The following is a 15,170-nucleotide window of genomic DNA, read 5'->3' on the forward strand; positions in this document are numbered from 1 at the left end:
CTGAAGCTTCTGCTAATTCCCTATCCCTCTGGCCACTGTATTCCCTTCCTCATCTCCTGTGGATCAGGTCAGTACACCATAGCACTCTGCTCCCACTTTGGACGAGCTTTTTCTCTGCCAACCCCCCGGCCTGGTTCTGCTCCATTTCCCCTCACCTGCCTCAGCCTAGGACTCTGGGATCGAACTGAAACCTCTGGGTCTCACTGGGCTCCACTGGCCCTCTCCATGCACCCACAACATTCATCTGATCAAACAACAACAGTTGGTCAATGAACTACTTTTAATTCCCATATTTCAGGTTTTTCTTCGTCTCTGTCTGTTGGCTTATCTCGAAGCAAAACAAAGCTTTTCAGACCTACCAGATGTGTCTCATTAAAACATTTGATCGGAATTTGATTAACTACTATAGTCCAGTTAGTCTGCTTATTGATCTATATTCTATGCCTGTTTTATTCAGGGTAGAGTCACAGGTGGCTCCCTCTGTGTTGCTTCAGTTACTACCGCCAATGCTGGCACAGAGGACTTGAAACAAACATTTGATTCGGCCTCTGTGCCATTCGCAGACAATGAGGCAGAATAAAAGCACAATGGCCATAAAAGAATGGCTGTCTGAAAGAGGCAAGAGAGATACAGACAATTAGCCACACACATACACACACACACTCACACCTACAGCCAAATTAGAGTCACCAATTAGACACTGATGTCACATCTTTGAAATGTGAGATGAAACTAGAGCACTTGCAGAAAATCCACCTCGGCACAGGGAGAATATCCAATCTCCACATAAAAAGACCCCACACTAATTCAAAGTCATTTTTATCACATCATGAGTGGTGCCACATGCTGCTTTCACATGTTATCTCAATATAATGCATAGCTGTTTTAAGTTAGGCTTCTTGTTGCCATTCTTTCTACCCACGGGGGAAGAAGTGTGCTCTCATACCTCCACAGATTCATGAGGGCCTCTTGTCTGGCACACTGCTGGGAAACACAACAGTTTGGAAAATGGAGGGTGGCAGAAAGCGTCTGGGGGATCACAAAATCTGTAAGCCTTTCAGATCCTTTTTACATGGTTATGGTTTTTAACATTTTAATGTTTGAAAAAAGGTCATGACAAAAATATTTTACAAAATCACACATTTTCAGATCTTAATTTATCATCAATGTAATGAAAACCTATGGACCTATGGAATAAGCTTCAGTGTAAAACAATAAAGTTGTGATTAAAGACCCTTTCTAGAGGCTGGACTACTTCACGCTGACGGATTTGTGTTTTTCATGTGTTTTTCAGGGACTCCACTAAGAATAAAAACATGGTGGACATTATGCACAAACAGGAGTATCAAAATAAAGAGTTTGCAGGAGACCGATCTGCTGGAAACAGTATTGCTTCCAAGTGTTACACCATGGAGTTGGGTGTGCTGGAGGAGGAAGGTATCAATACAGAGTTACAGCAAATCATTCAGAATTTAGCAAATTAGAAAAAAAGAAAAAAAATGCAATTTGGGAGGTAATTGTTCGATAGGTCAGAATTAAAGCTAAAAGAGGAGCAAAGTAAGACATTCAGAAATAATGTGCCTAAGAATGTATGGCAGAGAAAATATATAATAAAAGAAAACTTGCAGATAAAAGTCACGCTGAGCTATTTAAGGAAATCTGCTCAGTGGCACATCTGTGAAAACCTTACTGTGTTGGTATGTCGCCAACATGCACATCCTTTTCAGACATGTTAAAAGCTGAGGCATGCATAACTTTCAGACTTGGTGAATCACATTTGCATAGTCTGCATCAGCATGAATTTCTCCTAGCATTTGGTAGCTGAAACATCCACCCAACATGTTAGATTTGTAAAGGTAAAATGCATGGTATATGTCCTCTTCAGTGCTTCTCTTTCATAAATAAGCTTCCGTGTGTGTTCAGAAGTTTGCGACATCTTAACATGCACAAACCGTTAGTAGAGTAGGTGATAGATTATAGCCGTTGCAGGCTATATATGAATGTTGGGGTCCCATAATGTAATGTCTTCGTCCACAACTAAGAACTTCAACAACAGAGCTGGGTGCAGGCTTTACGTGCAGGAACTGCAATTCATGGTACTCACCTGTTCCCCATGTGGTGAGGAGTTGGTAGAAAATTAAAGGGAAATTCTAGACGCGTCTGCTACAGTCACAGTTATTCTGAACTTACTATCAAAGAATTGAAGCCTCTCTGTGCGGACTGATAAACCCAAATATTGTTATATTTTAGGACACCGATAAAGGTTGTGTTTACTCTAATGTGGTTATTGCTCATAGCATGCAACATCGCAGGCCGGAGGAATAAAGATTTTAAAGCATTAAAAAGATCGACCATGAAGAAAATTTGGCATTGAAAACTATTTAGTATTTAAAGAGGTGAAAATAAGGTAGCGTGGTCTGAATTGCACTTTGCATTATGTTATAAAGTTCACAAGGTGCCCAGCAGTTACAATCCTTTGGGTGGGTTCTGAAACTTTTAAACCAGTCCATTGGTAATCTTTTGAAGAAAAGTGAGCCGAGTTTCTTCTTCAAACAAGCTTACAGATCCTCCGACTTGAAGTGTACACTATCAAATCTAAACTTAGCTTCACATTTGGTCCAAAGATGCCACTCTAATGTGTATTTATTTCTACACTTGGGGCAGAGTAAGAATAGCAATGGCATTCATCACAAGTGCCGGATCAGACTGCAGCAGAATTGTTACTATGAGCTCCACCAATAATCTGCACGCTCCCATGAACACACAAAAACATGCGCCCAAGCAGCAGCAACAGCAGCCTCAATCTCGTTATGCTGACTACACACAAACAGCCACACACACACACACACACACACACACACACACACACACACACACACACTCATTTCATTTCCGTTTCTCAGCCAGTCTAATTTCAAGTTTTGTCAGAACACATTATTACTTTTTCAATTTCAACAATAACCCCACACTTCCTTTCCTGCCTCTTCCCCCGAATCTCCAACCCCCCTGACTCCGTTTCCCTTTTGTGTGAGCCATCTTTTTCTCTTCTTCTGTCCTCCTCAGACCATCTTATAGTGGCATTAAGATATTTTACAAAAAATTAATTTGTGTCTATCGTCTAGCCAGAGTTATTCACAAGAATAGCTTCAAGCCACGGTTTTTCCTTTCCACATTTTCACCACAGTTTGTCTTCCCTGTAGCACAGAAATATACCCACAATTTACACTGAAGCTCTGTCTTGCTCTTTTTCACTCAAACCGCCCCCACCCGACAAACTCGTGCACAGATTTACCCAGCCCATGAATATTCAATGCCTGATTTATTTATTTATTTTTCTTATCTCTGGGATCATGATGAAATTCTCTCGCCAGCTACATTCTTATGTGTATCTGTGAGAAGGTGGATGCTTTAAATACAATAGGATATTCCTGTACTGTAAATAATTTCTGCACCAAGTCAGCTGGCGTAAAAATACTGACATTCATACATAAATGCAAAAATAGATTCAGAGATTCTCACAGTAAGTAAAGGACGTACCATATGACGTTCGACTGCTTTAGGGCAACACAATTTCCCACTATGTGGCTGTATAGTTTCTATTATACTTTGATTTTGGTACTATGTGACATAAATGACATACAATTAAACTCTAATGAAGGCAATACTAGCCTAGTTTCAAGGGGAATTCGTACTACTGACCCAATCGTTACTAGAGTTACCAAGTTAAGCCCGGTTAAAGGTACCATTAACTATCCAGAACAATGCTCTTTCATTGCTTATCTCTTAAGTTAAAGTCATGTTAACCCATAAAACAGTGGATTGGTGTCTGTGCAAAATAGTTATTTAAAACTGTCTGCCACAATTTCTTTGTCTTTGTCTGTATGTTTTCATTACAATAAAATTATTGTCAAAATCTAAAAGGAAGTGTCTTTAAATTCAATGTAAAAGCAGCACAAAATGTCCATTATTCCAAATAACAGACAAAACTGTTTTAAACTGAGGTCTAGTGTCAGTACAGCCAAATGTGACTTTTGAGAGTGTCGCCATGTGTTTTTGTTTACTGAACAAGTTTTTGGTATTGTTCAGGATTTCCACAAAGTTACAAAAGACTGGAAAAAGAGCATATTGAGTATAAAAGACAAGCTCCGTTCTTGTAAATAAAAAATATTTGCAGTGGGACACTATAACACAGTTCCCTTCATACGAACAGCATCGTAAAATGATGTCTCTGTGAAGAATCATTATGGGAATTGTGTGGCATTGTGTGAGCGCAGTATTTTCCGTGCTTGTTATATCTAATTTGCAGTGTGATTGCTCAGTGGTTAACAATTAACACTGCACTAACTAAATGAAGCCAACAGTGAAAGGGACACCTGTACAGCATGATGTCTTACTTTAAAGCATTATGTTGAAGGGATGTTAACTCAAAACAGAAGGACTATGCATTTCCAGTAGTCGTATTTGAAGCCAAGTTATATTTTCAACAATGAATGCAGTTTTAACACAAGAGTGATGTGGCCATTTTTGATATATATATATTTTTTATAATCATGAATTCAAAAGATGAATGTGAGAAGCTTCAGTTCTGTATTTCATCCTATGTAATTCTTAATTGCAGCATAATGTATTGAGCATAGTGGGCTACATAGGTTTGAAGCTGTGTTGCTGAATGAAAAAGGGGACAAGATTAATGACATGCAAAGAGGAAGAGAAAATGAGAGAAAAAGAGGGAGAGCACATTTTCAATGATATTGCTAAAAGCATTGCATTTCAAGTCATTTGATTGCATGGCTGAATAATTGATAGAAAGCTATTACGGCTGTAGGAATGCCTCTAGGTGTCACCACACATACACACGAGAGGAACGAGTATACAACTCTGTGTGTGTGTGTGTGTGTGTGTGTGTGTGTGTGTGTGTGTGTGTGTGTGTGTGTGTGTGTGTGTGTGTGTGTCCCTTTTCCTCCTGTCATTTGCGTAAGTGCGAAGAGGTGTGAATAGTCGTGTGTGTGTGGGTTTCTGAGTTGGTGTGAACGTATTAGTAGCTTAGCTCCTCTTAGCCTTCCTGACAGAGTGACAGAGACATTGCTAATCCAGCAGTGACAAGTTGCCATTTCCCCTGCTTCCCTCTTGCTCCCTCCTCCCCTCCACCACTCCTTCCTCCCCTAGACCCAAATTACAGTTCGCTGCACAGTGAGGTATGCTGTGCCACAATGCGGCACATTGTTGAATGTATTGTACAGGTTTGTGTGGGCTCACGTGTGCACACAAAGGCAAGCCTAAACATTGGAAGTGAACAGGCCTGATGCAGAAAGCAGACTGGAATCCTTCCTGTGCTTCGTGCCGACACATAAATGATTCCAATGACTGCAACATTGTGAGCAATGACCTGCCAGCATGATTGCAGCACATCACCTAGCAAGGCCTTGTAGGAATATTCCAACTATTAGTTGTAATGTGAAACCGTGTTGAATGGAAGAAAAAGAAAAGCTTTTCAATTTTGAGAATAAACCAAGCTAAAAAGCAGAATAAATCCCTGATATCAGCTCATAACCTAGGACATACACTTTAATTGTACACATTGTTCTTTATAAGATGGAACTCATCTGTGAAGGTAAAATCTGCTGCAATCATGGATCATCATGCATTATGGTTTGTTCCCCATAAAAACACAATATAAAGAAATGAAGTCGATGATCTGTTTTGCTTTCAATGAGCAAGATAAATTCTCTGTAAAATCATCTGCTATTCTTTGCTGCAATATATTTCCTCTGTATACCGGCAGGAAGTTAATTGCAGGTAGAACATATAAAATATTAGCTTTATGATGAATGGGTTAATTTTCTCTTATAAAGTAACAGAGGCAATTCGATGTCTAAAGATTATTCTTTTTTAATTAGACAGCAATATGGCTTTACAGTCTTGGCGTCACTGGTTTAGTGAAACTGATTGTGTTGCATCAGTTTATCTGTTACTGCTTTTGGATTTTACATTCTTACTTAGTTTAATTTATGGGTCAGTAATTCAGCCAATACTATCTCACCCGTTGCCTCCAGCAACTGAGTGGTGTGTATTTAAAATGTTTGTCCACAAATGAGTAAAACCAAAAATCCAATAAGGACTATCTGGCCTGAAATGAGTTTTCTTTGCTTGATCAGGTTAGTCTTGCTGTTGATGAGGCAGTTTTGTCTATAGTCATCATCCATGATGCTTCAGGTCTCTCTTGTCAGCTCTCAGAGTTCGATGTTCGGTGTGACTATGAGTTCGACTTAAAAAAAAAAAAAAGAAGGTTTCCCTGAGGTATATGCTACAGTGATCTATACCGTCACAGTGCTTTAAGTCATTGTAAGCAATTACCTCTGTTCCATCCTTACAGCGGTTGGTGGTATCTCTCTTGTTTATCTCATCTGGCTTATATTGTACTCGCATCACTAAAGAGTGCAGATACTTGCAGTTCAATACTGTGAATACGCCCACCGACTCTGGAGCCCATGGTGGTTGGGTCCCTGATGAGACACACTTCACTGTGTTAAAGGATGCCGTTTTTCTGGATGGTTGACTGTGTTGCTCGTCAGAATGTACAGCGTATTTAGGTGGGATTGCAAAGTCACGTCCTGCAACTAAACCCTTCACAACTGTGATATTTAATGTTGCTGCTGTATGTGAGTGACAGAAGATCATTGGCTTAAAAGGTTTGGTGAACAAAACAATATTTCAAATTCAAGTTCAGTGGATATGTATTTACAGCATATACTGTGTGTGTGTGTGTGTTGAATGAAATTAATTTTGTCAAGTCAAATACGAGGAAAATGCCCAGTATAGAACAATGAAATGATCGTCACTTTTCAAGAGATAGTTAGTGAAAATTAGGAATACAGTAAAAAGGAAAGTTAGATGATCAAATGAAAACTGACATTTCAAAGGTAGTATGCTGTACACTGCATGGATACCATTAGAATATTACTAAGACTTTTCAAATAGTGTGTGGTACACTGGTTCAGAGTTCAGGGTCAACACTGAAAAATGCTTGATTTTAACTGTAAAGAGCAACAGAAGATCAGCACATCTAAACTTAGTATATAGGGAGCGAAATAGAGGATAAAGTCTTCAAAAATATAACTTGGTACTCATCCTGCTGTCAATCAATGTTTATATGAGATGATGGACATTGCAGTCTGTCTGAAAATGTTATATTTAATATGTGCTGTTCTTGTTATCACATTTATTCCAATAAATATATATTTGCAAACTCTGCAAAGTGTTTTTTTTTGTTGGTTTTTTTGTTGCACATGCACATATGAAAGCCACTACAACCTATATCTACTAAAATCTCTATACTGGTTGAAGGTTTTTCCTCATACATCCCAGCATTCAGGCAGGACCATTGAGTAATCTTCATTTATTTGTCTCACTCTAACACTAATTTTTGGATTATAAAGCCGAGCATGGAAGGTACATTTTCTCTGTCACACACACACACACATAGACACAAACACCGCAGAGATACTTTTACAAAGCTTGCTTTGTTTTGTTTTTTTACACAGATATACATAAACACATACACACACTGTCTGTCTGTCCAGCTCTCGCCCACAGACACATTTAAGGAGTATGAAGAAGTTTCTTCTAAAATGTTTAAAAAAAAAAAAACAGCTCAATTTGTGAAAAAATAAATAAATATTTAGATTAGATTTTTTTACATATTGATCAACATTTTATCAACATTGGAAGCTACAAAAAAAAAAAAATGGCTATGGCTCAATTATTTGAAGCCGCATGTGGAGTAAAGAAGAAAACTCTTCATATTTACTCTCGCACAGACACATAAAGGTTGAGAACATACCTCGACATATAGGAGCAGGGAAGTCCCAGACAGCAGCGTTCCCAGCATTCGTGATGCAGGTGAGTGTAGCGTGGCCGTCCAAGACATAACCAGGAACACAACTGTAGCGCACACGGTCTCCCACAGCAAAACGGCCACCGCCGCTTAGCACTGCCTTAGGTGGAACCCCAGGGTTTCCACAAGATGAACTCTGGAGTTCTGCAAGGGAAGAAAAAACAAGAGGGAAAAAAAAACAGATTCAAAGAAGAGCTGTGCGGTGGTGTAGTTGTTTGCCTCCGAGCAAAAATATGACTGAATTGAGAGTGGATGAGAGACTCTCTACGTGAAGTTTGCATGCTTCACCTGGACGTGCATGAGTTAGTTTTCCAGGTGCTCAAGTTTCTTCCAATAGTCCACACACATGTGTTTGGGTTTAACAGGTCACTTTAAATGATCTCTAAGTGTGCATGTGAATAGCTCCAGCAACCCAAACTTTTATGATCCATCCATCCATCCATCCATCCATCCATCCATCCATCCATCCATCCATCCGTCCGATTCTTAGTACAACATATGTTCTCAAATAAAATGCTGTATGGACAGATCATTTCACTTGTTTTAAGTATCTTTCTTCTCCAATTTAGTGTTTATATCTTATATATATATATATATCTTATTATATTTGGGCTGCCCATGTTTTGCAGTGTGACTTCAGTAATGAGTTGGCCTTCGAGCATTTCCAAATTGCAGGTGACCTATAGCCCTCTGCTGTGTTCACAGATGGAGCATCGGAGCTGCCACTGCTGCTCTCCTAATGTTCTGCTCACATGGCGTCTTGTGTGAGGAAAATGGTGTTACAGCCTCAGTCCGCAGATCCCAGGGCGTCTGCCATCAAGAACAGTTTCATGGTCAGAAAAGCGAGACACGTGAATTGTGGTGAAGTGCTTTAAATACATCATTAGAGTCTGTTGTGAAACTATGCCCTCAGCGCAGACTTAACCAGGATCTTAAGCCTACAGTTCTTTATTATACATAAGTCCACGCATGATGGCTGTAAATTAACATTTTGGTTACACTTCCTGTCAAAACCCACTCAGCCTGAGAAAAAAGAAAAAAGAGAAAAAAGAAAAAAAGCAAGGGAGGGAATGAGAAAGTGTCCTAATTACATTCTTCCCTCTAGATACATTTACAATTCTGTGCCAAAGACATATGAACGACTGTATGCATATAAACTACCACATACAGACACACGGCAATGAGAGGGAACAAAACTGAGAGTGAGAGGAGAAGAAAAAGGGTATTACAAGCGATAAAACAGGAAGTAGATGAGAGCACAGAGACCAACTCTGGTCTTATTGTTTGAACTTGATTGATACAACTATGGAACTATTCAGACAGATAGGGTGTTAGGGAGGGGGCAAGGGAAACCAGACAGATGTGGGAAGAGAGGGAGGCATTAGAGATGGTTGGGGGTGCTGGGGCAGTGAGAAATTGGGGATGCTCAACATGATAGATAGAACGATGAAACTACTACGACAAAGGGACCAGAAGAGGAGTGAGAGGGGAACGAAGGAAAGGAATCAAATGAGAAAAGGATAGAAAGAAGCGGCAGAGAGGTGGAATTTGCTTCTAAATATAATGTGCTGGTAGAACTGCACTTATTCTCAAAGTGTCACCACAGAGGCTAAACATATAAATGGTGAAATACGAGCAAAGATGTACAAATGAAAGAATAATGTGTCAGTAATTTGTTTTCATATTAACAGCATAATGACTAATTATCATTTACAATGCAGGAAAAAAAAACCTGAAATTACTTGATATCATCAAATAAACCAACGTTTAGTGTTTTTTATATTGTAGGCTGATTTATTTATTTATTTGTAAAAAAATCAGTTTACTATCATATCTTCTTAATTATATCCTCCTTGCTCTCTTTTTTTAAGTGGTCACAAAACGAGCTTTCAGTCTTCACTTGCTTATTACTATATTTCTAAAATATAACAAGGTCCGCTGAAGCGAACATTATGGACCATTTAAATATAGACGCAACGCCAACAGAAATAACTGGGTAACAGCATTCGCTTTGTCTCTAAATGAGAATCTGTTGGCATGCACACACAAACAAAATCACATAATCACAGCCTCATGCAATTCCTCATGCAAACTTTTGCTAGTCTTTTCTTTGAGTTTATATTTACTTCTGCTCCACGGAGAGCATGAAAAGCAAAAAAACGAGGGAGGAAAATCGTTTTCACAGCCTCCAGCTGCCATCCTCCTTATCTGCACACACACAGTGACAGAGACCCGCACACTGACAAGACACACTTGGACACAAGCATGCGCACACACACACATACACACACACACACACACAAACACACACACACACAAATGAAACCAGGGTCATTCATCACTGTGGCGACCCCCTGTGCTGCGCTGTGATTGGATGTCAGTTTGGCCTAGTGTTGCGACCTGTTGGCCTATCGATTTTGCCAGTCAGCGTGGCTCCCACTAAGTGTCTGGATGTTTGTTGTTCACTATCGTATCGCGCACACATTTACTCCTAACACCTACACACGCACTTTCACATTAGTGTGCCACTGACACATGCACAAATATTCTTTCCATTTTAAATACTCGGTTGTTCATTTTTTTTTTCATCATTCTATTACTGCAGCATCATTACGTTTTCCCTCTTTTTGTTTCTTTATTTCCACTAATGTTCACTTTCTTACCTGCATCTATTTACACCTCCTTCATCTATCTTTGATTTCCATGTCTTTTATCTTTTTCGCCCCCTACTGTTTCCCTCCTCCCATCTCGTCCTTAACTAAAAATCGTAATGGCATGCCAGGTCCTTGTTTGCTCTTCTCTGTTCCTATATCACCCTCTTGTCTATCCTTCCATAGCTCCTTTCTTTCTCAACATACTTTATTGAGAACATCACGTAGTTTCATTACACTAGTTTATTCAGTAGCCAGAAGCTATGCCACACTCCTTTCCATGCTTTATGGCTGCCTGCTCTCTCTTATTTATTTTCTCACACCCGCACTTCTTCCTCCTCTCATTTTTTCTCCCTCCCTCCATCTATCTATCTCTGCCTCTCCTCCCCTATCTCAGTTCCTCCCCGGTTTACCATAACCATGATTTCAGTCTCAGTTGCTTCATTACAAGCCGCTGGTTTTATGGGCCATCTGTAGAACTATTGGCGTTTGTCACATACACTCGCATATAGGGGCGCACCAAAGCTTGCATGCCAAGGAAGACAATACAGCTTTCTCTTCCAAAACACACACACACACACACACACACACACACACACACACACACACACACACACACACACACACACACACACACACACACACACACACACACACACACACACACACACACACACACACACACACACAAAACCATTTACCTGGATTTTATTTCTCCCTAGATAAGCAATTACAGCTGGGTACGAGTACAGAGTAGATGGTGAAAAGCAGCAGCAAAAGGATAGAAGAAAAAAAACAAAAACCTAAAGTATGTTGCAATGCTTTCAGAGTTTTATAGTGAGACAGATGACACTGCATAGTGGAAGATAAGAGAGGGGGAGTAAAGGACAGCCAAGACGGGGAGGATCGGGACAAAGAGGAGGACAGAAAAAATAATTAAATAAAAGAAAGGGTGACACAGACAGAAGGGGGATTCAATGTGTTTGGATGATTTGCACCTCAGTCAGCAAGAACTTCGATAAAAGATGAACCCAGTTTTACTCTCAATCAGAAACAATGTGGACACGCTTGAATAGAAAGCATAGAATCGGTTACAAGGAGCCATCTGCATGAATTTCCAGTGACTACACCTGAAAAATGGTTTTTATTTATGAATTCTGTTCAAGACATACCCGATAAAAGGTTTATGGGGATTGTACTGACCCAAGCCCAGCAAAAAAGAGTTTGGGGGCATTTCAATATCTGAAAGGTTTCACTTGCTTTCAACTTTTTAAGTCAGTGGCCTGTCGGTGTAATTTATTCACCACTTTGAAAACTATTCTATAGTGATGTGAATGACTTCAGCCATAAAACATGTCTTGTATGATAACTTGATGCTTTATAGTTGGAGTTGTACATTGTTTTTGGGCTGTGGGAGCCTGAGCCTGTCAAAAACCTGGTTTCCATTCTGCAATGACATTAGCTTGTTGTCATGAGGTTAATACTGCATTTTAACATACATTTGATTACAATGCATCTCTAAGATCAAGTCCAGAGGAGTTGTTAATTTCTGTCCATCCTAAGGTTTTGCAGCACTGTTGTTTACACAATGATGCATTCCGAGGGTTCATTTGAGAAGATTCCTTCACACAAGTAGACAACAGAAGCTCCTGCAGATACCTTCTTTTGTTCCATTTCGGCTTACTCAGTTCTCTAACGTGTGACAAAATTGGGACAAAAGGTTCACAGCCTGACATTAGCATTCAGACACAGCTCAGCAAAATGTGATTGGCAGCTTCCTGTTTGCAGTGATAGATTGTCACAGCCAGTCTCCAAAGTTATAAGAGTTAAATGTCATTTGGAGTCAGATGTGATCTTTTGGGTAAAAATTGATTTGAAGACCCTCTGTGGTAAAAATCAATGTTGAAAACTGGGGGATTTAAAATGGAATAAAAAGGAAACATATTCCTACGTATATGTTGTTCCGATATCATAAAGACATTTGTACATAAACAGATTGGTAGCTTAGCTTCAAATTTGAGGTTTGTTGTCATTATAATAATGGATTAATTATAATAAATGATGTTATTAGAATACACACAACAATATTACGAACCAGACAGAGCAGGTTTGCAATATGTAAAATGATTCTGAATAATGTGTGTTTAAGTCTGAGCACATTTCTTCAACCTATCTGAGGCTTAATTGAAGTTTGAGTAGCTGCACAGCAGCTCTGAAAGCTGAGATGTTATGGATGAGAAGCTTAAGACATTTCCGTGCCCATTTGACTCAATCATAATACATCCCAAACATAACTGCTGCTTTCAAAAAAAAAAAGTTGCTGCTGTCAATCAGCAGCTCTACTAAGAATCAAGCCAGTTTCGCAAATGCAGGCTATGCCAGCTCTAAATATCCAGAATAGGATAATATGGAATTATTCTACATGCCTGTGTGCTGCTTAATATGAAAAGATTAATGTCAAGATGAGATATCAGCCGTTTCAAAACTGTGACATGTTTCACTGCAAAAGCAGTGATGGCATAAATGTATAAGTCTGCTGAAAGGTCTATTATTTAGAATCATGCTGAGCAGACGCTGTGCTAAAAGACAGATGAATAGAAGTAAAGTTTTTCCCTCTTTGTTGTTCGATGCACAAGCCCAGATGGTTAGGTAAAAGATAGGCAGATATATTTAAAATCAACAAGAAAAGTGTCAGAGCCACAATTTTCTGATCCAATTTAACAGAGTGTGACAGAGATGGACTAAATGGCTCCATTAAAGTGGAGTTCATAAGCGATCGCTGCTTGAGAGGAGCAGTGAGGCCAAAGCACATGTCCCTGTTCATCGTGGGCTATCAAAAAGAACAAAATGTACCAAGAGAGCAAGCTAAACATGAAATAATGCATGTGGTACACTATGCACTCACAGTTCTGGCCTCCTCCAACCAGCGCTATCCACGTCCAATAAGAAGAACAGCAGGTGGCAAGACTGCCAAGTCCATTTCAGACAAATTCCCATCGAGTCCTTACTCGACTCCCTGTAGTGGAGCATGGCAAGTGCCAGCAACGCCATTCACCACAGTGTTGCTACGTCAGGTCGCAACTTTGAATTAACGACAAATAGGGATGAGCTTACTCAGGCATGGAAACATGAAAAGTTTGAGGGTGAATTCAGCTCAAAGAGAATGGTACTTCCGATGGAAGCTGTTTAAGCAAAACGCGGCATCTGTCTGAACTTGTGGAGCTGTACGAAGATTGAGGAATGCTTTTGTTTTCGCCATGGCCAGCCATGAATGATTGATTATCATCATTTCATTTGAGATGCTCCTTTTTTATTTTAACGACATCATGAAAGAATATGTCAGATTGCTGTGATTTATAGTAAGCTTTCTAATTATCAGTACTGGTTAAGACTTGAGTACCTACCTTGAGCATTTTCCTTTTTTTAGACTACTCTTAATTAAGTTTAGTCAACAGAGAAATTACTCGTTAGAAACATCCTTACTACAAGGACAGTGTCAAAAGTCCCATTCCTGCACTAATCAACCACTTCAGCAGTGATTACATCCTCACTTAATGCCTCAATATTCCACCGTAACTCTCCACTTGGTAAGGCTGACCACTTGATGATGGTGGTATTTGTTTTATTTACACAGCCAAAATGTGTTGGTTCTTAATTGGCTCCCGAGGGATTAAGTAGAACTCTTCTTGGTCATGAATTGGACAGGCCGTATAGCAAAAGGTAAAATCTAAAATTCAACAGTGAGCAACCCAGCAAAGGCTTTTTTTTTTTCTTTCCTGGCATTAGTTTTTTGTTTGAATAGTGCATTAGGCTTCACACTAGAGACCTGTGTTTGTGGTGTGTTTGTCACTAACATGATCAGGTTAGTCAGTGTCTGACACGCTGTTTTTCTGAGCCAGAGCGAGCATATTTGGCAGTGGGAAGTGTTCACTGATGCCAACGGCAATGGAAATGCGGATAAAAATATTAATATTAACCAAAAATATGAGAGTGAATGTATTTGGCTGATATATTCCAAAGCCAGTTTCTCTCGTTTTTCACTTATTGAATAAACTGAGGAAGTTAAACCGATTTAACTATCAAAAAAGGCTGGAGTGTGTTGAGTAAAGCCATTTGGCATTAGCATGAAGAGGCAAACTCTAAAATCTAAAATTGTTTTTATCTAAAAAAATTGTCAAGGATTGGAACATTATCGAGGAATTGCACGCACTCACATTCAAACTCGCAATACTCACACCTCCCATAAAAGAAGCTTTTAAATGAGGATGGTTTAATTATAAGTAATTAAGATCAATTATTACATCATTACAGGGGGGAAAGGACTAAGTGACAGCAGAAGGTGTATGTGTGTCAAGGGAGACAGAGAGATTCTGAGGGAGAGGTAAAGTTTGAAAAGTAAATAAAGCTCCTGGTTAAAATAATGGCTCTTCAAACCTTTAGATCACCCGGCAACTGCAAAAATCAGTTAACACGCACGCAACTGTGTTGCTAATGATTGTAACTTCTATTGGAGATCAAACATTATAGACTCAGAGTAGCAAACCAAGGGTCTCTCTGGATTCCTTACAGACCACAACACAGCCAATCAAACGTGTGTATACACACATGCAGGCATGTACTTGCAC

General features: G+C 39.5%; 1 protein-coding gene across 1 annotated transcript in view; it reads right to left on the minus strand.

Moving 5' to 3' along the window:
* The window catches only part of LOC308122805 (CUB and sushi domain-containing protein 3-like), a gene marked incomplete at both ends in the record, with an annotated part of 358,715 nt that overhangs the window by 207,926 nt on the left and 135,619 nt on the right, over positions 1 to 15,170 (minus strand). Inside the window, one exon of the mRNA XM_080484894.1 lies at positions 7,841 to 8,038. Within this exon, the coding sequence (XP_080341020.1) occupies positions 7,841 to 8,038 (198 nt within the window). The remainder of the gene's footprint in view (positions 1 to 7,840; positions 8,039 to 15,170) is intronic.

Source organism: Lipophrys pholis (assembly GCF_963383615.2).
Source record: "Lipophrys pholis genome assembly, chromosome: 17".
NCBI lineage: Eukaryota > Metazoa > Chordata > Actinopteri > Blenniiformes > Blenniidae > Lipophrys > Lipophrys pholis.